Source organism: Caloenas nicobarica, chromosome 3, assembly GCF_036013445.1.
Source record: "Caloenas nicobarica isolate bCalNic1 chromosome 3, bCalNic1.hap1, whole genome shotgun sequence".
Classification (NCBI taxonomy): Eukaryota; Metazoa; Chordata; class Aves; order Columbiformes; family Columbidae; genus Caloenas; species Caloenas nicobarica.
Window position 1 is genome coordinate 25,352,375 of NC_088247.1, and position 26,357 is coordinate 25,378,731.

The 26,357-nt window shown below is 41.9% G+C and overlaps 1 protein-coding gene across 5 annotated transcripts; it reads right to left on the reverse strand.

Moving 5' to 3' along the window:
• Window positions 1–383: 383 nt before the first annotated feature.
• On the reverse strand, window positions 384–24,441 carry CILK1 (ciliogenesis associated kinase 1). 5 transcript variants are annotated; one of them, XM_065632467.1, is made up of 15 exons: window positions 24,089–24,266; window positions 20,612–20,861; window positions 18,663–18,717; window positions 16,996–17,117; window positions 15,008–15,087; window positions 14,158–14,290; window positions 13,519–13,690; window positions 12,792–12,959; window positions 9,857–10,153; window positions 8,584–8,774; window positions 7,860–8,011; window positions 6,365–6,493; window positions 4,461–4,574; window positions 3,823–4,001; window positions 384–3,513 (listed from the first exon to the last, which is right to left on the reverse strand). In XM_065632467.1, exons 2-14 carry the CDS (start codon window positions 20,710–20,712, stop codon window positions 3,847–3,849), a joined length of 1,869 nt encoding a protein of 622 aa, XP_065488539.1. In that variant the 5' UTR covers window positions 20,713–20,861; window positions 24,089–24,266; the 3' UTR covers window positions 384–3,513; window positions 3,823–3,846. The 5 variants fall into 5 exon arrangements, with proteins under 5 accessions (XP_065488539.1, XP_065488538.1, XP_065488540.1 ...); XM_065632466.1 differs by lacking the exon at window positions 24,089–24,266 and adding an exon at window positions 24,356–24,441 and having other exon boundaries at window positions 384–4,001; XM_065632468.1 differs by having other exon boundaries at window positions 384–4,001; window positions 20,612–20,782.
• Between the last annotated feature and the right edge of the window lie 1,916 nt (window positions 24,442–26,357).

The following is a 26,357-nucleotide window of genomic DNA, read 5'->3' on the forward strand; positions in this document are numbered from 1 at the left end:
TGCCTGTCCTTCTGAGGTGTTACACATCTTCTGTTTGATTCAGCGCTGTAGTCAGTTTAATGCTCAGATGTCAACTCCTCTGAAACCGCCAGCTTTACACGAAGCTCATGATATAGTGCAGAAACTACGTGAGACTCGAATCACGTAGGTCACAAACTTGCAGAAAGAGCACAGCTGCCAGGAGGCAGCACCCGTCCCAGAAGGCACCCAATGTAAGGCTTATTTAAAACAAACAAACAAAACCCCAAAAAAACCCCAACCAAAACCCCAACACCCCACAACTAAAGAAAGAAACAAACAAAAGCAAAACTGAAGTTCTTTTATTATAAAAGATCAAGACTCCACTCAGTCATTAATTCTTTGAGAGTAACTTTATTCTGGAAAAGAGACAACACAGAAGGAATTAAACAAATATTTATAATGGTTTTGAACAAAAACACTGAACAAACAAGAACCATTATTTCTTAAAGAACTTACTCCACCCTCTCCTTCCACATTAGTTCAAAAACATCCTTTCAATATGTTTTCTTCCTCACATTATGGAACAACCTGCTCACATCAACGATCTTATTAGGTACAGAAATACCATGGAAGTGGGTTTTCTGAGTTTGTTTTTTTTTTTTCTTTAACATCATGGCACTTAAACAAAACTTTTATGAAAATCTGTATTACAAAGGTGAACGAGTCCATTGTCAGGCTCCTTTATTTCCAACAGTCATTATTACATGTTATGCATAAAAGCCTGAGAAAATGTAAACAGTAGGATTCTAAAAACATTTTGCATGAAGACGCTGCTAAATATTAAAACACGAAGTAGTACGTTACATATGATAAATTCTCAGATATGCTGCTTGTCCAGCTTTCAGTATAATAAAGCCCTACATCTTTTCCATATCTGTATCGCACACTGAGACAGCACAGTAAAATACATAGCTCAGTCAGCTCAGTCCTTGCTCAAAAATAACTTTTTCCAACTTCAGTAGGAATTTGCTTGAGTAAAGGCTACAAGACTGCTGCCGCTATACTTGTACTCAGCAATTTTTCTGTCCCACTAAGTTAAAACTAGCAGAAGTGATTCTGAATATCAAGATCATTAGCTTTTTTTTCCTAAAGGCAGGCTTTAATTTGGGAAAGCAGGAGATATGCCCCAAAAAAGGTACTACTTCTTTTTCTAATCTTTTTGCCAGACTGACCAAAACCTGAATGCTGTGGTCAAGAAAATCGCTGCAGGGCTGAAAAAGGCTGAGAACTTTAAACACGTGGAGTAGTCCCCACCCTTAGCGGAGAGACCCAGGCATCTCCAGAGCACTGGCAAGTTCTCGGGTGAGCTGAATTTTTCTCGAGATGATTCTCACTCACCACTCGTTGACAGAGTCAGCTCACAAGAAAGAAGCTCACGCTTAGGTGCGTGCAGTTAGGTAGGACCAACCTAAGCCTCAGCAGCCCATTCTCATGGTTTGTTCATCTCTTGCTTTCACTAGTAGGAATTAAGTATATGGAACATACTAGTTAAATTGCCTACTTAGGTCTAGGGATACTTAGGATAAGCTCAGGGTGTTCCCTCTTGAGACCAATAATTCAGTGATAAAATAAATTAAATGATATTAAATGATATCTAGACATAAATATCGATATTTCCCACAAGGGAAAAAACTATCTTTCCAGTTCTAACACAAATATACCTATCTCTCTTTCCGCTCACCCAAAGACACCATCAGTATGTGCTTTAGAAATCGAATGGCTGTTTTAGTTCAGTGTGACACACTGGCACTGCCACTTCGGAAGCAGTTAGATGTGGAGTTCACACTTGCTATGAACAAATAACTGGGGTAGCTGGACATGTTAACATGTCCTTGGCATCTGTAAGTCTTGTACACATACTTCTTTTTAATGCATAGACCCTTCTGCTCCCTTTTTGTCTTGTTCTGTGGACTGAGTCCATAAAATCCAACAGTGCCCGGTGGTCCTCACAGCTGCCCGTAGCACGGAGCCAGCAGCCTGCTCTGGGGTACAGCTTCCTCCGAGTCCCACACGTTCTCTGTGGGAGGACTGGAAAGGCCAGCATGAGTTATCCATCTCCCGTCTCCAGCAGCTGCTGGGGTGCCATGGGTGCCGGCAGACTCCGCAAGCAGGGTCTCGCTGACACACTCGCCCTTCGCCTCCTTCAAAAGGCCCGGGTGCTGAGAACCACACCTGCCCTGATCCCTTCAGACTGGATCTAAGTCTCATAAATGCAAGATTTGCCTGATCTGTTCACACAACGAGCTCAGAAGGTGAGCATCTCTGCACACATCTGCGGGAAGCCACACTCTCATAGCAGGCTTCAGCTTTGGCGGTGCTGGTCTAAAACAGCGATAACAGATGCTCTCCCACCACACTGTACTGTTTTATCTTCCCTCTGTGGAAGGAGGTGCAGGAATACGCGAATGCTGATTCTGATCTACACGAATCTTTTGCTGATGGCTGGACTCCGGTACAACTTTCCAGTGCAGAATAAAACCAGAATAAGGGGCCATTTTCTATTCTCTGCAGTTTGATAGTTCATCTTCTCTTATAAACTGAGTTAAACTGCTCCTCAAAGAGCTGTATCAGTTTCTGTGAAATCAACCACAAATTTACAATGTTTTTTAGCAGGACCAGGTAAAGTCCCACTTTTCCCAGTAGAGCCTGGGGGCCTAACTTACAGAAGCTGACATGTTCTTCACATTGTGAGTAAAGATGTACTGAAGTGAAGAAGAACTGAAGTAAGCTTAAACTGACTAATTTCCTCTGCATTTTTTTTTCCAAAAATGATTTAAAACAGTGACGAAAATTAGGTCAACTGCACAGATATTGTTTTCTTAAACTCTGCTGCTGGTGTATTGTATCACTAATATGTTGTTACTTTGAAACCAGATTTATAATTGTTAATACTGTTTCAAATACGTCTTCAGATCTCATATTCCTAACAACGAAGCAGCAGCAGAATCTGATTTTTCTCTTTAGACATTATTAGAATATTTAAATTAATTTAACAGAGGTAGGTCCACATTCTATTTCATAGCAAACAATGCCAAGAAGCAACTTTGAAGCCAGAAAAAAAGAGCGCTGTGTCAGAAAACAGATCTACAGAAGGGTATTCACCCTTCATCAGACAAGAAGACTCCCCGAATTTGGTAAAAGCAAAAGAATGGAGCTGGAAAGCTGGACAGCAGTCCAACAAAAACCTGGTAAAGGCAAAAATAAATTAAAAACAAAAAAAAAGCTTCCCACTGACTTTCAGCAGTCTCTCAGCGTCTGCAAAGGAGAGTTTCGGCTGCTGGTCACTCAATCCTTTGATGTCAGTACAAAGCAAATGAGTACAGAACAACAGAAGCTTGGCATCAAGACATGGCATCACTGAAATTATACAGCCTCATTTAGCATGTACAATTCAGAAAATGTGTAGTGAATGCTCCTTCCTCAGTACTTCTCTTCCACTGCAATATTGCACCACTTCACTTTTTTTTATCCACTTCTATAAAAAAGTTGAATCTAATAAAGGAAAATTTAATTTTTAAAAAAGTTTGTTATAAAAATTTCTCATATAAAAATGCCAACCCCCCTAAGCCATATATACAAAATGTATCAGATTTATGAAAGTAACTGGACCCAATTATATAACAAAACAATTTTATACAAAAAGGTACAAGATTGCATTCAAATTAATACAAATAAAAGTAAATAAAAAAACCTTTCAAAATGTCTCACTCATATAAGATCTGTTTCTTTTAAATATACAGGTATACAAAACGGCATATCAAATTGTCTCATGTTATCCATCATTTGATGGGAAACACGCACTGGTTCGGAGAGTATGTCCGCACATCACCGGTGAGCACCATACTTTGCAGACCAGTCAACGCGCCCATGGATCGGGTGAGCTGGTGGTGGGAGAGGCATCAACCCCGGGGTGCTTTTGGTAGGTGAATTGAACGATGGCCGTCCGAGATGGGGTCTTACTGACTTCAGAGCAGCATAATCTAATGGAGAAAAGAAAACGCCATGAGAGAAAGGTTCAGTGAGTAGCTGACCACACTGAACAGCAACTGGGTGCAGGTTAAGATCTTTATTTCTTCAGGTAATAAGCCTCCTTTTTTTAATAGAATTTGCCGATGTGAAACAATAGTGTAGATCCAATCCCTGAAACCTTATCAGACAAGGAGTATTTATATCACTGATTTGACAACTGTGAAATCTGTGCCACCAACCTCTAGGTCCCATTGAAATATGCTGTGGACAAAACCACGTATTTCATAAACAAAGTAAAAATAAACCAAGTCCTTTTCCATATGAAGCACTGCAACGTGACTAGCTGTAGTTCCGGTCAGTCAGATATTTACAAATAAAGTAAAACAAAGACATGTAGTTCAGTGCTGTGGATATACAGCATTACCAGAGTAATGAGTAAGGGACCAAGACAACTTTGGTACCATACTTACTAGAAGATGGATCCACAACCGGTGCTAACTGAACCCTCTGCCCAGCAGAGCCGACCTCCTTCTTCAGAAATGAAGGGACATAAGCACTAGTTAGACCGCTCGATCCTATGGGCCCTGAAAGAAACAGCAAGGAACACTTGAGCTCAAGCCAAGGGATCTCACTTATTATCAACAGATGACAAAAGTGTGCACGGACGGGTCATAGTTAAGCTCAAGCCGAACCACGGACTGATGAAAACAAGAACTTTGTTGAAGACACTAGAAATCCACAGATCCTACATATGCCTGCATTCAGGAGACTGTCAGCACCAGACTGCGTTACAGATGAATGGAAACAGGTACAAATTGCACTCCTAGAAGGGCAATTTCCATTTCTCCCTGACAACTCAGATTTTTTTCAAGGTTTCTCAAAGCTTTCAAAATGTAGCATCTCAGTTGGAATTATTTTGTTTGACTTTCACCTATATGTATACTCACTCCTGATTCCTATGCAGTGAGTCTGGGGCTCTGGTGCCACACAAAGCTCTTACTGAAGCCAGTAAGAGCGCAATCTAATAAACTGGGACAGGTGCATGTTCTAAATTTGGAAAGTCAGCTACAAAACTTGTCCCTAGGATGAGTAGGAACAGATCTGACTGACCTGTAGAATAAGCTGTAGAAATTGGAACAAAAATAGTTATAAACAGTCTAGTCTCATAGTGCACATGGACACTAAGCAAGTCAGCATGCACAGATCAGACCCATGGCACATACACCTATAATGCACAAGAGCAGTAGAGCAGTAGCAAAGCATATTGTGGGAAATTATGGCAATAAGTACAAAAGTGAAAAGCCTAATTATATCCTATGCAGCTACAAAAGCAGCAAAAACTTGCAGAAGAGCCAGGAAGGAGACGTGCTATGTATATAAGGTTCTCATGTAGTTTTGTCATTTACAATATCCTCCCATCTTGAGTATTTAAAGAATGATTTTCTGAATAAATTATATGCAAAATCTTAAGTCTTTATTTTTTGAACCAGAGTTTCTAAAGGCCAGAAATGCTTCTTTGGGCCAAGATTCAACAGAAATTTTCCCAATCAAACATTTTCATAACAACATATACAAAACAAGTACTTCACTTCAGAACTGTAACATCACATGAAAACCTGAAGCCAAGGAAGATTTATAGAGGGAATACATAGATACAATCTAGAAACATCAACATGTTTAAGTATATCTGGTAAAACCTAATGTGAAAATCAATGAATTAATGACTTCAAATCAAATAATAGGGATTAAATACCTGAAATACCAAATGCCCCAAAAACCTGAAGAAGAAAAATTGAAGAGTTTTTCTTTTTGTCTGACATTTTCAAATCTACAATTATTCCACTATTTTAAACAGCAACAATTAAAAGACATGATGAGAGATTATTTTATTTGTTTTATTCACATAAGAAGAGTGGTGTGTATAGTTAGCTCAGTTTAGACCAGCTTCCTCCTCTATGGCTATTTATACACCAGCTGGCCTAAAACAATTTGGGACCCTGAAAATATGACTTACAAAAACAGACAAGGGAAATCGCAAGTGAGATGAAGTATTTCAGGTTGAATAGACCTAAGCTGTCTATCCTTCTATGCATGTGGTACTTCATAGAATCATTTCAGTTGGAAGAGACCCTCAGGATCAAACCAGACTTTTGGGGACTCATTAGAAGAAATCACTGTGTTTCAGTTTAAGGTAGCCTCCAAATCAAAGGAACAGTGCTCATAAACTGATTTCAACAGAAAGAACAGACACCGTTAGCAAATATCTTCAGAACTGACAATGTATTAGAAATAGGTGAACCCAAAATAGAGCTGTCTGGAATTGCAGAGACATCACCCATTATCTTTTCTCAGAGTGTTAAGCACAGCTTCTTACCTGAATTCATCCTGTTAATACTTCCTCCCAAAGCAGAAGTTTTCCCAGGCAAACCAGAACTGGGCCAGGCATTTGACGGAACAGACTCTTTGTTTGAAGTGGAGACGGTGCTATTCCTTGTGCTTATTCCTATTGCAAAAATAACCACGCTGAAATCTGCTACACAGACTTGCATTAATTTCATCTGATGCACAGTCTCAGAGCAGTTGTGCAGTTCAGTGAACTGAACCAAAACCTTTCCACTCTAACACGCCTCTGGGTTACAGTCCATCCTCTCACACGGGAACGCTATGCTGAGTCATAGGCCCTGTTCCTGCAAAGCTAATGGGGTAAATAGTTCCACTAGCGTCAATGGGTGCTCTACGCCAAGGAACAGAACCCTTACATCAAGGCCACAAATACTCTCAAGTCACAGAAGGTGAACCTTGCTATGTAAATGAAATCTATGCTTCACATCAAACACAACATTTTACAGCTTTTAGCCTAACAGTGGCAAGATAACCTGGAAGTAAATAATGGTAACTACATTTCCCACAGTACTGTACTCTTCTTTGGTGTATCTATAGAAACCACAGATTGTGCAAACAGTTTGCATTAGAGTTCATATGTCGCATATTAATTGTATTTAATATACATCCCATATTTTAGCAGAGTGTCTAACATGCAAGGATGCAATTACAATTTATGGTAAAGCAAAGGCAGGCCTGGGATCAATGTGTTTTACATCCTCCTCTAGTAACACAACTCCTAGCTATCAAAGCTCTACTTAAGTAGTGATCCAATTTGAAAGTCACTGAAATTAATTGTTTCAAGAGAAAAGATCGAGTTTACCACCATGATACCTTCTAGTTGACTTAATTAATTTTCAAGTACTAGTACTACTAGTTAACGAACAGCTAACACTGCCTCTATGAACAGAAAAGACGATTCATTTATATCCAGCTTATTTTAAAATACAGGCAGGCATGCTGCCCACTTCCTGTACTTCATCCTGTCCCATTGCTGGTCTCAGTATAGCAGAGGTTAACATGAAGACAGGCACGTGGCTCCTCTACAGAGACACAGATTTGCATTCTCTTTAACTCCAACCTACAAGCAAAGCATATTCCCAGCTTTGGTTGCTCATGGCATTATACACTCATGAGGTAAACCTAGGGCACTTTCTTATCCTTCTTAGGGAAACGAAGAAATAGCTTGGCACGTTAACAGATATTTTCTAACACACTTTAAAGTAAAAGAGAGCATCCAGCAGGAGGAAGTACCAACAATCCCATCCCTTCTTGCAAGCAGGTTTTATCTCAGTTGCTAGACTGCTAGAATGTAGTTTCTCTCATGGCCATCTACATTAGTAAAGTTCTTGCTCTCCTCATTTTCTTTAAGCAGCATCCTCCCCCGCTGCAAGCTCAAAGGATAAAGCCTAGTGTACCAATGGTTATTTCATACTACTGTTGGAATTAACAGAAAGACGAAGAAGAAATAAGTAGTTTTTACTAACCAGGTAGATACCTAGAATGTCTCAAGTAGTGTTGCTTTGCTGCAGAAACTCGCAGCGTGGGAGTGTCCTGCCGTGGAAAAGTCACGTGGGAAGGTGCGCTGCTACCAGAGCCTACAGCATCTGAAGGCTTCAGGTCCAAAATGCTTTCAAATCTATAACACAAAAATTACTACACTTAGTCCAATTCTTACGGTGCATGTTTATCCACAGTTGGCCTTCTCATCTCCAGGAATCATTTCCTCATATTGTGTTTGCTACAGCATAAACACACAGACAACAGGGAATATTTTCAGCCTGAAGCCATACCAGTGCCCTGAAAATCAGATTTCCGCTTCTGGTTCCCTTATATATTGCATTTAAAGTTTTTATAAATCACCCAGTAAGTTTTTCTCTGTTGTGTATGACCCTCAGAAACTGTAGCTTGGAGTCACCTAAAACAGTTCATATGCATGGAATATGTCAAAATGGTTCGTATGTAAAATAGAAAGTATATATTCAAAGATTAACTTGGGAAGACTTAAGCTAAGCATCATTTTCAGTGGGGAAAAATGAACAAGGAATTGTATAGAAGGGTGCATTGTCCATCAAAATAGGTGTTGCAATTTGAAGATTAGCATGCAACAAGCAGCCAAGGCAAAGACTAACGAACAACATTATGAAAAAAGAAACGAAGCCTAAGGAATTATGACCAAATAGCACACAAACGTAAAAGAAACCAACTTACCTACAAATAGTTTCATCATTCTGCCTCTTCATGTTTTTCAAGTCCATCCTCGTGATGGAACAGCTGAAATCAAGGTCTTCCAAGTCATCCCAGTCTTCAGAACTCTTCACCGTTCTGGCAAGATGTCCCCATCTTTGCCTAGTTTTTGGTTTAAGTCCGCCATTTATATTCTCAGTCCCAGCAGATGTTTTCTGTTATAAAGATTGAAAAGAAACAAATCCATGTGCTTACATCACAAACTAGGTGGCAGGAACAAGGACGATCTTTTTTTTCCTCAAAAATTAACAGTGGTAGTGAAGCTGTAACAACAGAATCCTAGTCCTTCATTAAAGACGGTAAGAACACAATCTGTAGCCTGTAGACATTATTACATACCTTCTGCATTTCATCCTTTAATAAAGCATCTTGCACTGATGGAAGAAAAAATTTCTTAGGTCTCAATTCCAATTCTATTTATATTTCACTATACACCTCCTAAACGATTAGCTCACGCTCAATTTTTATTCCTTGATTCATCCTGGGAGTACAAAACTGCAGGCATGTTCATGTTTCCACAAGCCTGTACCTAGATACTTACAAAACATTCTTCTTGGGGGACAGTGCAGGCACAAATTTGTGCCTCTCATCTATTTAAGCTCATCAGTACATTTTAACCTTGCGTGACTTTGTGTATGGCCAGTGCAGACACTGCTTCAGACCAATCTCTTAGCAGCAGTATTCAGTCTGCTCTCATCATCCATCTTATGAGTCCAGTCTCCTTGTAAAATCAACAGAAATGGTAGCTGCTTCTGTTGAAAGAAGAATCTGTTGTTTTCCATGGCCAGTACAGAAGCCCAAAGGGACTATTATTCTCAGTTACAGAAACTGGATGCTTTAAATGGATGAAGGCAATAGCTCCCCTACCTCTCAACACACTTTAGCTTAATACTTTTCTCTCTGGCATCAGTCTCATTAATATTCTGACCACTGCACATCCTTTTCACTTGTATGAAATCACAGTGTCATCCTTTAAGTGGTGCTTTACAACAAAGGTAAGCATAAAATGGCTTTGAAATGAGAAAATGACTTGCTTGCTTTACAACAATTTGATTTAGATTTCAACAGAGTAACTTCCCATTTCTAGCAGAAAGTTGTAAACTATTCTTTATTCCCATTTCATGTCCTTTTAGTAAAGTATAAGAATCTCAGGAAAGAGAACAAGAAAAAGAAACACAATTAAGGAAAAATCAGGCAGTATATCAGGAGGCGTATCTTAAGCTAGATAGGCCTTTACCTGCTGAGGAACCTTATTGTGAATTGCAGGCAGAAGAACCTGATTAGACTTGTCTTCCTGTAAGTAGTTACTGTGCTCAGCCCCCGAGTTGTCTGTCTTATATGGGTACACCAAGTGCTGAGAAGACTGGTTTTGTTGAAAAGGCCTTGATGAAATGCGGGCATGAGGTTTCGGAGGGGGTTGTGCTGGAGGTACAGGCTTAATATGCAGAGATGATTTATTATGCAGTTCCTTTTGTTTCCCGAGTTCCTGAACGCCCAGGGCATGCCCGACCTGGAAGTACTGATATCGAAGTGCCTAAAACATAATTAAGATGTTAGGATCCACCTTAGGAAAACAAAGTTTTTAACTTACCCTAGCCTTGTGTAACAGTATGAATTTAATTTCCTTTTTTTTTCTGGGGTGGGAAACAGCAGAAGACCCATCTCTCAACACTAGATTCTAGGAAGTACAGTCCACTTCAGAATAATGCTGCAACAGTAAAGTTTCAACAGATACCATGTTATCAAATCCTCTGTGGACTTCCACAAAAGGATGAGGTTCTGCAGAAGCAAGACACTTAACCATGTAAATGGCACCTAGTGGCATGTTTCATTATGTGCTGTCTCTTCATGTGTGTCTGTGTGTACATGTGCAAACACACGCACACCTGTCATCATAGATTCAGCCATCAAGACTTGAATGACTCTAGAGACATCCCATCTCTTCCATTTTCCAATTCCGAGAGTGAATCAAGTGAAAGAAATAAAACCCTTATGAAAAACAGTCTCTCTCTTCTTCAGAAGACATGTTGGTAGAAGTATCTTTATCCTGCCTTACAAGTAATTAAGGAGTTGTCAGTAAAGGCAATTCATCTCTGCCCATCTTGCTGTTTCAGGTCTACTCATCTTCCCAAAGACTTCTCACTGAAAAAAAAAGCTTCTAAAAGCTCAGATTCCTCAACATATTTGCACCTTATTGTAAAATATTTGTTAATGGCTCTTAATACCAAGCTATAGTCCAAGCTACAGTGCCTAGGGAGGTTGTGGAGTCTCCTTCTCTGGAGATATTCAAAACCCGCCTGGACGCCTTCCTGTGTAACCTCTTCTGGGTGTTCCTGCTCTGGCAGAGGGATTGGACTAGATGATCATTTGAGGTCCCTTCCAATCCCTAACATTCTGTGACTCTGTGATAGTCAATATTTTTTGCTTTTCATTATGTTTGAGAGTTCTCCATCTATTTTACTTTGTAACTTTTTATTAGCTTTAAAGCTTTTTATTACAATTTGTACTGAAGGTCTGATCTAATCACAAAGCTTCAGCTGCGGTTTTATTGCAGTCAAATCAGATTTGAACCGAGAACAACATCTGTTTTTCAAAAGGTGCCCTGTTCATTTCATTAGCTGGGTACTACCACTACAGTACTGATATCTGAAATAGGTGGCAACTGTCAACATCAACTGGCCCATTAGATGTGCAATACTGTTACTTGGGCTATGCTTATGTACAGGATGTTGGGCCATATCTACAGTGCAATTGAGCTGAGTGTGCCCTGCAAGCTGCCTTGCATAAGCCAGCTTTATCCAGGCAACGCTGGGCTGGATGAGCAGCCAATGAGGTGGACTGAACGCTGGCTGAACGGCCAGGTCCAGAGGGTGGCAATCAGCGGAAGAAAATCTGTCCAGAGGCCAGTAGGTATCAGCGTACCCCAGAAATCAATATTGGAGCAAATACTGTTCAACATCTCCATTAATGATGGTGATGGTGGTGCAGAGTGCACCCTCAGCAAGTTTGCTGATGACGCAAAACTGGAAGTAGTGGCTGATACAGCAGAGGGCTGTGCTGCCATCCAGAGGGACCTCGACAGGCTGGAGAAAAGGGGCTGCCAGGAACCTCATCAAGTTCAACATGGAGAAAGAGCAAGTCCTGCATCTGGGGAGGTACAACCTCATGCACCAGAACATGCTGGGGTCAACCGCCTGGAAAGCAGCTTGGCAGAAAAGGACCTGCTAGACACCAAGTTGAACAGGAGCTACCAATATTCCCTTGCTGCAAATAAGGCTAATAGTATCCTGGGCTGCACGAGCAAAGTGTTGCCAGCAAGTCAAGGGCGGTGATCCTTTCCCTCTGCTCAGGACTGGTGAGGCCACACCTGAAGTGCTGTGTCCAGCTGTGGCCTCCCCAGCAGAAGAGAGAGATGGACATAATGGAGAATCCAGTGAAAGGCCATAAAGACAATTAAAGGATCAAAGCATCTCACATATGAGGAAAGACTAAGTGAGCTTGGACTGTTCAGCGTGGAGAACAGACGGTGAAAGGGAATCTTATCAAAGTATGTAAATACCTGAAGGGCAGGTGCAAAGAACATGGAGCCAGGCTCTCTTCAGTGGTGCCCACTGCCAGGAGAAGAGGCAATAGGCACAAACTGAAACACAGGAGATTCTCTCTGAACATAAGTAAACAGGTTTTTACTCTGTGAGGGTGACTGAGCACTGGCACAGGTTGCCGAGGGCAGGGGGCTTGGACCAGATGACTTCCAGAGGCCCCTTCCAACCTTCACCATTCTGTGATTCTGTGGCACGTATCAACAGAATCATAGAATGTCCTGAGTTGGAGAAAGAATGGCATGACAGCCTTCCTCTATACATCCTACCTTCACTCTGCTGCCATTCATAGTCACTGGATTATACTTAATTCAGGTGTACTTATGCATGCTGAGGTCACACACATGGCCACTCAGCACACACCCCATGCAGTTGATGCTGCATGCAAAAGATTGATTACCCTCTTTTAATTACTCCCCTTTGTCTTACAAATTGTTCTTGGCTTCTGCTCTTCTCCCTTATAAGAACTGCACTCCTGAGCAACTGTTAGTTGATTGTCTATAAAAGGTGTCTTGTAGTGAAAGGAAGCGCCACATGCAGATGTGAGAAAAAGAAAAGAAAACGAAACCAAACCTGACTAGCTGTTGGCCGCTTTTTGGGGTCCCACTGCAGCATGTCTCTCATGAGCTGCACTGCTTCACTGCTAGCATTAGGTATGAGGGTTTTTAGGTTGTTAGGTACACACTGAGGCCAGCGAAAATTCATGGAGGCTGAAAGTTGGTAGCCTTCAGGCCAGTCATTCTGGAAGAATGAGATTTTTAATTATAAAGACAGTTCAGCTGTAAAATACAGTGTCTAAGTACACTAGCGTATAGTCTCCTATCAGTAATAGACTATGTCCAGCTTGCTCTAGACTGTTTTAAAGATTTTACTAGAAATTTTCACCTCAAACCTCTGGTGAGAGGTAAGTCTTGCTTTGCATCTGACCAAGTCAAAGCCACAAATGGAATCAGGACACAGGAGTATTGTCATGATTCCAATTTCTAGCCTCTTAAACCATAGGTTTATATGGAATATGCAAGAGAAAATGAAACTTCCACCTAATGAAATCACAGTCTAATTACTTTTTTTTTGCTGTTCAGGGGTCTATTTCTCCTCCCCTAAATGTCAAGTTTTATGGCAGAATTACATGCTGCTTATTTCACAGAAAATAAGTTTTAATTTAGTTTACTATATCTGAGATCAATGCTGTACGATAGCAGTAAGTGTGAAAATTATTTTTATGCTTACTGCTCTTGTGCCATTCTGTATTGTAGAACACTTCTAGTATTATTGCAGTGTGGAATGTCACTGTAGCTACCTTCTTTGGCGTCCCCAAGACTTGGCAAATTTTGAATATAGTATCAATTTCACTGGTGCCTGGGAAGAGAGGCCGCAGTGTGTAAACTTCTGCCATTATACAACCAACAGCCCAAATATCTATTGGAGAACTATAGCTGGTGGATCTCAGAAGGACTTCAGGAGCCCTGTACCTGTAAGGGAGAGAAAAAAAAGAAAAGAAACAAATCCCAACAATCAACACAATTCAAACAGACATACACGAAACCATTCAGCTCTTCACTCTTTGCTGTTAAGAGCAAATATCCCTTTAAAAGCTCCTATTCTCTCCTGTCCTATAGATAAGGTTTCATTTTTTTCTAGAATGAAGAATTAAAATCTATATAAACTCTTCTAAGCTCTCTAATGCCTTCCAGGCACGCGACAATCCCAGCATGTCCCACCTGCCTTATCAGGTCCCTTCTCAGTTCCTGTGCTGCTGCTGCCATCTGGAAACTATCTTGCATTAACTGAAGCTTTTCAAATTATGCCAAGCTTAAGTAAAAGTTTCATAAAGAGGAGGCATCAAAACTGTAATTACCTTCAGCACAAATATAATACTTTACTTCTTCAAAGGCTTGATTATAGGTTTCACACAATGTAGGCAAATACCAGCACTTACCATCTTGTGGATACATAGTCGGTGTAGGGAGGTCTAGATCGGATTTCTCGAGCTAAGCCAAAATCTGCTATTTTCACAAGTTCCGGTCCCATGCAAAGGAGGTTTTCAGGTTTCAAGTCTCTATGAAAGAACCCTAAAATTCAAATGAAATATTGAAGTATATTGCAATGCCACCTCCAGCTTTACAGGCTTCTGACTTCCAGGACTTTGGCCACTGATGATCACCCTGAGAGCTGACCAGCAACATACATGTACTACAGGGTATTCAGCAGGCAGAATTGCGGAGGGCAGCAAAACATGTTGAGGGAGTTATCATTAAAATAAATAATTTTTTTTATTAGTAAAGTGGGTCTTGTTACTACTGGCTGGTACACCAGCTTCAGCTTTTACCATTATTGCAAAAATTAGTTGGCAGGCCATGCAATGAAAGCTGTTTGTCACTCAGACTGTATTACTTATGTGTACCTTATAGAAAACATGCATTTTATTCTGGTATCTATGTGTACCTTGAGAAATGACTAATTTTCCCTTTATTCTTAATGTCATGGAACCTCTAAATCTATCAAGAAATGTCCCCATTAAGAGCAGATGAGTTTTAGAAAGTGGCCAGCTACCAGTTTGAGAAAGTAGAAATCTAGAGAAAAGGAACTAAGCAAACCTCCAGATTAAAATATCAGGTAACAATAAAATATGGATATTTTCAGTAATCTGAATCTCTCATACAGTGCCATTCTTTCGATCACTCCCTGTACTAAAGTTAGTAATGTAACTGTTAGTGTACTCATTAAAAAACTTACACAGACACTATCTTGCTCTAATTCAAAATGTTTACAGCTGAAACATAACCTACCATGCTTATGGATAAATGCAAGCCCTTGCAGGATCTGATACATAATATTCCTAACTGTAGACTCAGGAAAGAGTTTGTTTCTGTGGGATAAAAGGGAAAAAATAAGTATTAATGATTAAGCTCACACATTAGCTTATACTATCTAATGAACCAAAAATAAAAGGTTACAATGACAATAAAACCACTAAATATATTTTAAGCACTCACATTTAGTTTATTTCTCAAACAAAGTTTACTAGTATTTGCAGAATTGCCACATTACATTATATTAAGACTATGTGACATCAAGTTAAGGCTGTGTGGGAAGAAAAAAAGAAATTGGCCAAACTGAACAAACCTTAACATGTATAGGTCATCAGGCATGCTCCTCAAGACAGCAAGGGTTCATGTTAATTTAGTGCTTTTCATGCACAGTTTCTTCTGGCCTCTGTTCTAATGCACATATAAGCCATATTTTTGACTTTACCTTGTTATTACCTAGCAGCTATTGTGCTACTTCATTCTCTGCTGTTATCTGAAAAACAGTCTCATCTGCTACTACTGAAAACAAGAGGTTCTCCTCATAATATTCAGGTGAGAAGATCAGCCATGGCAGGCGGTTTAATGACAGCCTCTCTTACCAGCTGCCCCTCCGCATGCCAAAACACAGTAGAGATGGGCTGGGGTGGAAATCGGTGACAATTTTACTCAGAAAGAGCCTAACAGTGAATAAAGAAGAAGGGCGGGGCCTTATTCAATTTCCTGAACTTGATTTCTCTCAAAAAAACCTGATCATCACATATTTCAGAAGTGAGATCAGCTACTAGAGTCAGATTTTCATATTTGCTTGCTTGTTTTTTAAATTATAGCAGAAAGAGAGTCATATTTCCTCTACAATCCCTTCCAGCAAGACTGGCAATTTTAACTAAGATTTAAGCAAATAAATCATATTCTTAAAGGTTTGATTTGTACAATGCCTAACCAGTCCAAGGCTTAGCTACACTGTAGAGAATATGATGTGTAGCACACTTCTACAGACATCTGCCCTCTTTGTTTTCATAAGGAGCTAGGACATATCAAGCATTTCTAAGAAATTCCTAAAGATAATTGGTTTGTATGTTATGCACTTAAACGATTTTCTCACAGTTCATCATTTCATATAATTAAAAACCAGCATCCATACATATGTACACAATTTAGTTGAAGTTGTTCTATACCTGTGCATGCATAGTAAGTATTTTTATGCTTAAAAAGGTATTTTATGTAGTATTCAGAGATATAACAATAACCTTACTGTGTTAAATCAAGTAAGATTACTGTCATCTCTCAGGCTGATTCTACAGCCCATAAAGAGAAAATGGCCTCTTCAGAGAACAATTCAAAGCAGAGAGCTGTTTTGCCTCGAATTATCCTCTGAAGGATGCTATCATGGTCCAAGGCTAAAATAAAGACTTTATTAATGCTCCAGCAAATATCAAAAAGCTAGACTTCATTGAGAATGGTGACAAATGAAATAAACAGTCTTTTGACATGTCAGTTCAAATTGCAAGGAAAAAAAATTCCTAGAACTAATCCAGAATTTGACCCCACATGATTACCATTTCAGCCACTTTTTATTTATTCATTTATTTGAGGAAGCCGTAATAGAAGAGGTGGTGGTACCACCCTCTAATAGAAAAAGCATTGCTGGAACCTAGAAATCAAAAATTTGAGGTTCAACACCTCCTCAGCATGAGGGCTGTTACAAATCCACAGTTCCTAACTCCCAGAAGAGTGCCCTACTTACGTGCCAGGCTAATCTAGGAAGAGACACTGGAAAATCTCACTGAACTGTTTGGGATATGCTCAAAGGTGACAGCCACAGCTTCTACTGTAGCACAAAGCTTTAAGCCATAGTGATCCAAGCCTAAACAAATGATCCAAAGTCCTTGGAAAACTACACAGGGGTGTTAGAAGCACATTACGCAAGTAATGAATTTATATCAGGAATGAGTTATGATGTTACATACCTTTCTTTCATTAACTGATAAAGATTTTCCTTCATGTATTCAAACACAAAATACAGATGATCATTTTCTCTGATAACTTCTTTCAGCTTTACTACATTGGCATGGTTTAATTTCTTCAAAGACTAGAAACAGAAAACACAAACAGGATTTTACAAGGGTTTTACTCTAATGAAAAAGAAAAAAACTATTTCACTCGTGCAGAATACTTGGCTTCAAAAACTCTTTACTATTTTAAATAATCAGACAGCTCTGAGAACAAAGATCAGATCTCCAAGTATTACCAGATGCACATACAGTATACGTATTAATTAAATGTGCTCGTCATTCAAAAGCCAGCTATCTGGTATCATAGTAGGCACCAAAACAACTGCATTTTTCTCTATAAGTAACTTTCTACTGGCAGAATTCACACTCTTCTTGTACTTGCACTGGCAATAGTCAGGTTAGACTCAGGAGTAAATGTAACTCTGGAAATTCTCCCTTGGTATTGTGGATTAACCCTGGCAGACAGCTGAGCTCGCTCATCCCTGACAGTGAGATGGGGGAGTGAATCGAAAAAGTAAAAGTGAGAAAACTCATGGATTGAAGTAAACACAGTTTAATAAGTAAAGCAAAAGCCACACGCACAAGCAACGCAAAAGAAGGAATTCATTCACTGCTCCCCATCAGCAGACAGGTGTTCAGCCATCTCCGTGACAGCAGGGCTCCATCACACATAACAGTTACTACTTGGGAAGACAAACACCATCACTCCAAACATTCCCCCTTTCCTTCTTCTTCCACCAGCTTTATATACTGAGCATGACATCATATGGTGTAGAGTATCCTTTTGGTCAGTTGGGGTCAGCTGCCCCAGCTCTGTCCCCTCCCAATTTCTTGTGCACACCCACCCAACTCACTGGTGGGGAAGGAAGAGAAACAGAGAGGCCTGAGGTTGTGCAAGCACTGCTCAGCATAACTGAAACATGTCTGTGTTATCAACACCGTTTTGGTCACAAACCCAAAACACAGACCCCTACAAGCTGCTGTGAAGAAAATTAACTCTATTCCAGCCTAAAACAGCATACTTGGGTCTTCATTCTCCCTCCTTTTAGATTTTTGGTGTATTCTATGTTCATTCTTGCTGTAGCAACAGAGTACCAACATGCGGTACTATAAGAAAAGTGACTTAGACTTTCTGCATGTTTGCAACAGTGGTAGCAAAGACTATAAATTAAGAGAAGTCCTTAGAACATACCCCTAAAGCTTTGCTGGTGTCAGAATTTCATGCTAAATGTCTGCCCCCAAACCAACTATCCAGAAATAACCGCATAAACAAAGGTTACTGCTGAGCAAAGGGCATGTGTTCTCAAGCCCTAAAAAACAAACACCAATTGACTTCAGGTTTTGTGATAGGAAAGTTCTCTCACTCACCACTCACTGCAAGAACAAAGCAGCTCTCTACAACCACATGATTGTTTGTAAGACTACAGAATTTTAGTAAGAATTTTTGTAAGACTACAGACAGCCCACTCAAATACAAAGCCAGAAAACAGAACTGTAATACCATATGCCACAGCTCATGTTGGGGGGACTTTTTGACAAAAGGAGTGAAAAGAATTTGATGTTACCCCAATATGTGACAGGGATTGTCTAATTTTAAGTCAATCACTGAATGGAACAAGTACCTTAACCTCTCGAAGGTTCATACATTCCTCCCAGGAATAAAACTTTCTCTTCATTCTACAATAAGTAGAGAGAAAAAAACAATTAATACATGGTCAACATCAGCTGGTCTTAGACCTGTAAGTCTCATTACATCTTAACAATTCAGTTCTTCCATCAAAATAGAAGGTATTATCTCCTTTGTCAAAGAACTTTAGATCCGTAGACAAGGTACACTCTTAACAGAATTTAAAAGCACTACTATTACACAGGATTGCCTTTTTTCATACATATATATATATATATATATCTTGGTGCAAAAATTTCAGAGCCTTTCACAAGTCAGGGCATGCTATTTTTCTTTCCAGGGTACTATGCAGTGGAGTAGAGTCTAACTGTAAAGACAAGAAGGGTTACAACAGTTATGAACAACTCAGACTAAATATTGAAACAAATCTAATGAAGACCAAATTAAATCACTTTACTGTGTCTCCAGTTTTATCATATTCTTATTGCTCCTCTTATCTATATTTTGATTTCTCTGTAATTTCAATACCTTTCCCCTCTAAGTTGTATTTCTTCATTTTTCAGTGTCAACTGCTCCTCGTGTTTCTCTTTCCCTCCCAAATCGCATCTATCATGGCAACTGCTTTTTAAATTCTGCCTTTCAAGCTTATCAGCAACTCTAACAGGAACAAATTGCTGGTTTGTCCTAAGCCAGAATATAACTCTGAACATAGTATTAAGTGTGTAAAATACGGTCTTGTTTGTTCGTATGCATTTTGATTACGACTCAGTTCTTTCACACATTAACTCTGTGCTTTAGGACCAACGGGATGAAAGGTCACGTGTATACATGCACAAAGAAAAGCACACATTAAACTTACAAAAATACCCAACTGCTTAGTGTCTGGATTTCGGAGGGAGTTAGGCACCCTTTGAAGATCTGAGTCTTTGTTAGACATTAATAATAATTCAGTATTACTTATTATTGTAGCAAGGTTCCAGTTTGTAATCACCTCTTATAATTTGAATAGTTTAAGAACTAGAAGCCCTTCATTTCATGAAGGAGTCTGGACTATTTTTTTGTTTAAACGGATTTTTGCAGTTACTGTCTTGTGTGTTCAGTCACCAGGCCATTTCAGTTCTTAATAATGGATTGGCATTAATGTGTAAGCTAAGAGAGTATCGTCTTCTAGTTTGTTCTGAAATTTTTGAGTTTATGCCATGCTGCAAAACGAAAATCAAAGGTGCCTCTGGCAAGGTTTCATAGAGAAAAAATAGGCTCAGCACAGAGGACTTAGAAAGTTGCTAAAGCCAGCTATTGACTGTTCATACAAAACAGGATTGTAATGAAAGCTCTTTTGACCAGTATGTCCCTGGGTCATGGTCGGTATTTCAGGAAGGTGCCTGCAACGCTTTACAGCCATCTCTTACCAGAACTAGGACAAATATGCCATTTACAAGCTAAGGTCACTGCTGAAGCGGCAGAGAAAATAAATAGGATTTCTCAAGGAATTTTAAGAAAATCTTAAGCTGAAAAGACCAACTTGTAATTGCATATAAAGATACAGATAATGGACAATGGGATTCATTGGGTTAATTATCAGTGCGGTATTAACATTACACTGGAAATTAGACCATGAAACGTATGTTTCATGTGAGGAGCAGGGAAGGGGCTGCAGATTCCAAAGCAGCATTGCAGAACACTCTAAGTAATGTACATAATACATGTTTGACTGCATGTAGTAGCAAAGCACTGTTACAATAACCCTGTACATCTCACCCTCTTTATCTTATGCTGAGGCTCTGGAGAAAACAAGGAACCCGAGCTTTGCATGCTGCCCCAACACAACTGCAAATACAAATGCGTGCAGTGTGAAGTACTCAAACCAGCACGACCAAGTGATGTGGACCATAAAATGGGAAAACCTGGACCACCCACTCTTAAGTAACAAATGAAAATACTTACTTTTTAATAGCTATTAGCTCTCCAGACTCAATGCTTCTCCCTAGGAGGACAGAGCCATAGGTCCCATCGCCAAGCTGTCTGATAGTTGTGTACCTATTCATTATGAGGATACTTTAGCTGCAAACGCATTTCAGTCCTTAGTTTTTCTTCTCCGAGTGTAACCAGTTCTTTCTGTGGCAGCATAAATATAGAGCACTCAGGACAGTGTGAACAGTTGCAGGAATCATGTTTTCAAGACTTAGCCTTTGGTCTGAAAGCACAGAACATAATCCGTTTGATTTCTCTACCCTTCTAAGATTGCTTGCTTGCAGACTCTCTTCTCGTCCAAGAGATAGGCCCTGTAAGCTACACACAAACACTTGTCTTGGTTACCCACCTGAAAGGGCCAAGCCTGTATCTGGACATAACTGGCTATGATCCCCAAATCCACTTTTACAATCAAGCCAGAGGTACCTTACAGCAAGCTTGCAGGCAGCCCTAGTGGGAGAAACTACTACTGAAAGCAGAGGATAAAGTCTCACAGCTTAGAGAAAACCATTCGCTATCAGAAAAACTAAGCATTCTAGGAGGGCATCTGCTCTACCCAAATTATCAGACATGTAAGTCATCGCTCTTACAGGTCATACTGCCATCAGCTGAACCAATTTCCTGACTTTCCATAAGGTCCTATACTAGAGATATAGCCACATGTATTCCCTTAAATCTTCAGAGGAAGAATATTATATTTATGCCAGATAAAACCACATGTGTTTCACTACAGTAGCCCTAAGCATGAATCAGTCTCTAGGAGTAGTGGATATATTATATTATCTGTCCAACCTTTTGTCCTGACACTGCATGAACAATGGAATACTGATAGTAAAGAAAAAAGTTCTTATTCCCTCATTTAATCTAATTGCTGATAACATTTGCTACACTTCAGTTTAGAACAAATGTGGTCTATTCTATGTAAATTAATCATACATTTGGAATAAAATAGAATTACACTGCAATGAGAGTTTTGTCTCTACATTCTGTCTTTCACCAGTTCTAACATGTCAGCAATATTTGTGGTGGATGACTGTCCCTTTTTTAACGTACATTTCAGCTACACTTCCATGATTTTTTAACAGCCTTAAATCTCTCCTCCATCTTATTTCACAGAGACAAATTACAGTTTCAAAAGTAATGGGATTATGTTGTTTGAACTCTGAACTGACATTAATGCAGAGACACAGTCCTGTGGGTACAAGATGTCACGAAGATCCTTTATTTTCAGTCTTCTAAGCCTGTTAGTCCCACTAACACTGCTTCAACAAAAAAACCCAAGAACTAAGAAATGTGAGGTTAATATACCTATTGTCTATTTCACACATCGTGTATGAAAAAGAAACAGCATGTATCTAACACTATCAATAGACACTGGGTGGTGGCTCAGATAGGCAGGAGGAATTGCCCTCTCACAGTACCAGCTTCTCTCCACACGCTGCTACGGAGAACCAGAATTTGTCACCTTAAATTAGAGATCTAATCCCACATTTTGTACTACTCGGCAAGGAACACAGAGCCTGTCTTTAGCACTTTGGAGTACCAGTTTCTTTTTGGCTAGTTTTCAGGCTGTGCACCTGCACGGCATAAAGCCAAGCTTAGCCAGTGTTCTGCATCCAGGTTAACAAGCTTTGGTTACCCCAGTTTGTCAATATCTGGATGGCAACTCAGAAGGCTCGGCCCCTACATCTTTATTCAGACCCCTGCTGAAAATTTCAAACAACAAAAAAGCCTTGCATGGTTTCCTAGTCTGAAAGTGTAATATTTTTTGGTATCCAAACAAATAATTTTATACAGTAACTTCAGAGTGAAACAGATGGGACTTGTGGATTTTTCAGTGCACACTCCTCTAATGACAGCGATCCGAAATTGTAATCATAACAGATGCGAAGGTTTACAATTCACAGACCATTACGTTGTCCCTGGTTCACCATTCCCACATCCCTTTCCAGGGGACCGCGACTGCAGACTGGAGGAGAATCTTTGCCTCATGTTTGATAACCACAGCAAACCAAAAGACGCGTAACATGGCTGGAACGTGACATTGCTCGTAATCACCACCAACAGCTATCATGGGTAGATCATTTGTCTGATGTCTCTTCAACAGATGAAGTGGCAAACATAACTGCCTATTCCTTACCGCGGATACTAATTTAAGCCCCTCTCTCTTCCAAAGCCACTGATTTTCACAGAACTTGTCAGAAACTATCATGATTCCAACTCTGCTGTCAAACATGACCAAAACAGACATATTTCAAAACTGAAATATTTTTGAGGCACAAAGGGAAGGCAAAGAACCTCAGAGAGGAAAAAACGGTCAGAAAATAGAGATTTCAGTGAGGAATGCATGTTAAAGAAACATGCCAGGATGCACAGAAGTTAACATGCTTCCTATAAAAGCACAAATCCACTGAAAAAAACCTAAATACGGTCATCTTTGGTTAATTAAATCAGTACCATTTCTTGTTGGGCTCAATAGTGGAGTTGTTTTCAAAAGTCTGTTTTATTCTGCAAGATTTATTTTCTGTCCTTAGCACCTCCTGCTATCTCTCACTTTCAACTACGAGAATAAACTAAACCTTAGCCTTAGACTGCTTCACCTAAGCGGAGTCCCACTGATATCACTGAAAAGGGCACGAGTCTCTGAGAAGCAGTTTGCAGAGCTACAACATGTAAAATCTAGTCTAGAACAACAATCTAGGCAAATCCACATCATTGGGGATGTAAATACAAACTGCAAAACTGTCTTGGAGTAAAAGACTGTGTTGATACTAAAAAGAAAAAAAGTAAAAGCCTTGTTTTCACCATATGGTAATGCTGTGTTCGGACTGTACCTCACCTACTTTTTTTTTCCCACAGAAATCAGCCAGCGAAGCCCCTTTAAAAGCAACCCTAATTTAATGCACTAAGCTTACTTTCTGATTCTTAAGTATAACTCAAATTCGCTGTTTCGCAGATGAACACGTTAAATGAGAATCCTCTCCCGCTCGGAGGGCTGCAGCGCTAAGAACTGAAAGTGAAACCGGCTCACTCTGCCAAAGCTGAAAAACGCAAACAGTAAACAACCAGCAAGCGCCTTTTAAAACGTGTCCTGCGCTTCGGCAACAAACTGGAGGAGCTACTAGCGGGATGCAGAGAGACGGGCGCGGTTTACAGCCGCGGGTTTCAAGCAGTGTTGTCCCAGCAGCCGCTGTTTGCCTGCCGGTGAAGGCTTTGGGGTGCCCCTGGCGCTGAGGGCCGCGGCAGGAGCAGCGGGAGGGCCCGGGGCATCAGTGCGATGGCGGGGGAGCAGCCCCGGGCCCTGCGCCCGCCCGCCGCCACACGCCAGCTCGGGGCTCCCGCCCGGCCCGCACACCGAGGCGGTGACCGACTCCCGGCCCGACACACGCGAATAGCCCCACTCGGTCATTTATGGCCCTCCCGCCGTGCGGGTCCCCTCGCGGTACTCACGGCGTCTGCCTCTTCCCTCCTCCAGCCGAGCCCCGGCCTGCGGAACCCGCAGCACCGAGGCCCCTAATGGCGGCGCTGCGGCCCCGCCGCCCCCCGCGGCTGCCACCGCGGCCCTCTGGCCCAGCCTGCGCCGCCCCGGACGCGCTGCGGCCCAGGGCCGCCGAGCCCATGGCGCGGCCCGCCGCGCCCCCCGCCCCGGCCCCGGCCGCTCCCCGCCCGCCGGTGGTGGGGCTCCCCGCGGGGGGACAGCGCCCCACGGCCGCTCACCTCCGCGCCGCCCGGCCGCTCCCCTCGCAAGAGGGAGGGCGGCGAGGGCCCGCGGGCCTCGTCGCCGCGGCCTCGGCGGCGGGGATGGTTTAGGGGTCTCCCCAAAAGCGGGCGGCTGTCGTGGGGGACGCAACAGACGGTGGGGCCGCACGGCGCCACTACTGCCAAGGTGGGGATTACGGCTGAGCTGGGTTTTAACGTAATTAAAAAAAAAAAAAAAAAATCCTCTGATGACTGGCCTCTGTCACATCCCCACGAGGAGTTTAAATAACAAAACAGGGACGCAGAAATGCCAAAATGTCAACACATGGCAAGAATATCGACGTTTTAACCACTGCCCAGGAGGCCTGAGCTTTCCCCAGCTGGAGCCAGCAGCTCTCCCCGGCTCCAGCGGGGTCAAGCTAAGAAATGGAGGCAGGGGAGGCAGAAAGGAAACTCAGAACAACAAAACATTGGCCTTGAGCAGCTCATCATCAGATTTGACTGTAATAATGATTCTGTAAGTCCTAGCTTCATTTTGCACTTCTTCATTTAGGTTTTAAAACACAGAGTTACTTCCCGGCGTTTGCAAGGCAGGGCGAGCTGGTGGCATAATTCAGGAGCATGGCACACCCAGCTCCTCTCGTCGGGGAGTATTCTACATCTGCAAATCCCACAGTGAAATACACTTATTTAAGACATTCATTCGTTAAAAAGGTGTGAAGGAACTCCAAAAAGCTCTGGATGCCCCAGCCACCCACATCTAAATAGAGACTAGTCTTTGGAACATTTACGTTTCCTAGACTGAAAAAAAGAATAATAATAAAAAGAGTTAAATTCCCTCCTAGGGACATGCACGACTCTCACTGAAGCCAGCAGGAGCCGTGCATGCTTACTTGGAAAGATTGCTGCTTTAAGTCATCCCTATTACATCTCATGCATAAACATGTACCAGCACCCAGCCCAGGGACAGCCCTAGTGCCCTGTTTTCCTGTTGCCAGAGGCTTCTTCACACCCAGGCAGGAGAAAAGCCCAGCAGCTTTGATTCCAACCCTGAACTAGAAAGCAGCATTAAAGATAACCAGTTGTATTCATGATTACCTTATCTGAAAACCGCATCTGCACTGCTGTCATCTCAACCATTCACACGGGGTCCGCCACCATGCCGGTACCCAGAGGCAACCCCAGCCCTCCCACCCAACCCACCCTGCAGTCGCCCACCACCTCCAGCCGCCTGGCCAGGGATGGGGACGGGTCAGGTAGACAGCCCGGTCACCTCTCACACTCTCTGCAGAGCAGCTCTACAGCCACCGGGATCTGAAACCCACTGCAGATGCCCAGCTCTGCGCCGCTCAACCGCCCTGGCCACAGCCACCTGCCCCACTGCCATCTCCAGACACTCGCCTCCTTTTGCTCCTAATAAACATTCTGGGCTATAGATACAGTTAAGGGTTCACAGGTAATATGTAAAGACCCATACACCCGGTTTTCTTCTGGAAAAAAACCCCAACCTGTTGTAACACAGATTCAAACTCCCAGTTGTAGTCCTGTTTTATAAAACCTGATGAGGTGCAGAGAGTGCACATACTGACTGCTCACTGAACGGGACGGGCAAAGGACGGGGGACCATGACTTTCACATGACCTCAGCAACATTACCTATACAACCGCAGTACTAACCACTCCTTTGTTACCCCGGTTTTAATTTGTCTGTAACGAGGCCCCGCTCTGCCCGCAGCCACCGGGGAAACGGCTGCTCCCACACCGAGCCCTGCTCCTGCCGACACCGGGCCGAGGGGCCGCGCCGAGGGGGTGGGAGGCCGCCCGCGGGGTTCGGACATCGCCGCCTTCCCTCGGCTCCCGCACCACAGCAGCGGTGACGTCCTGGGCCCGGCCTCAAGCAGAGCGGCGGCCCCAGCAGCGGAGAGGCCGGGCAGAGCACCGACCCCGCGGGGCGCCGGCGCCGTCTGCCGGGACCGCCGCCCGGGGGACTACACTTCCCGGCAGCCTCTGCTCCGCCGCCG

Excerpts from the sequence above, each read along its gene's own strand:
- CILK1 (XM_065632466.1), bottom strand. The coding sequence starts at position 20,712 with ATGAATAGGTACACAACTATCAGACAGCTTGGCGATGGGACCTATGGC. Across the intron at positions 10,154-12,791 it reads AGCGGCCAACAGCTAGTCAG|GCACTTCGATATCAGTACTT; the intron begins GTTTGGTTTCGT and ends ATTATGTTTTAG. Across the intron at positions 8,775-9,856 it reads ACAATAAGGTTCCTCAGCAG|AAAACATCTGCTGGGACTGA; the intron begins GTAAAGGCCTAT and ends TCTTTATAACAG.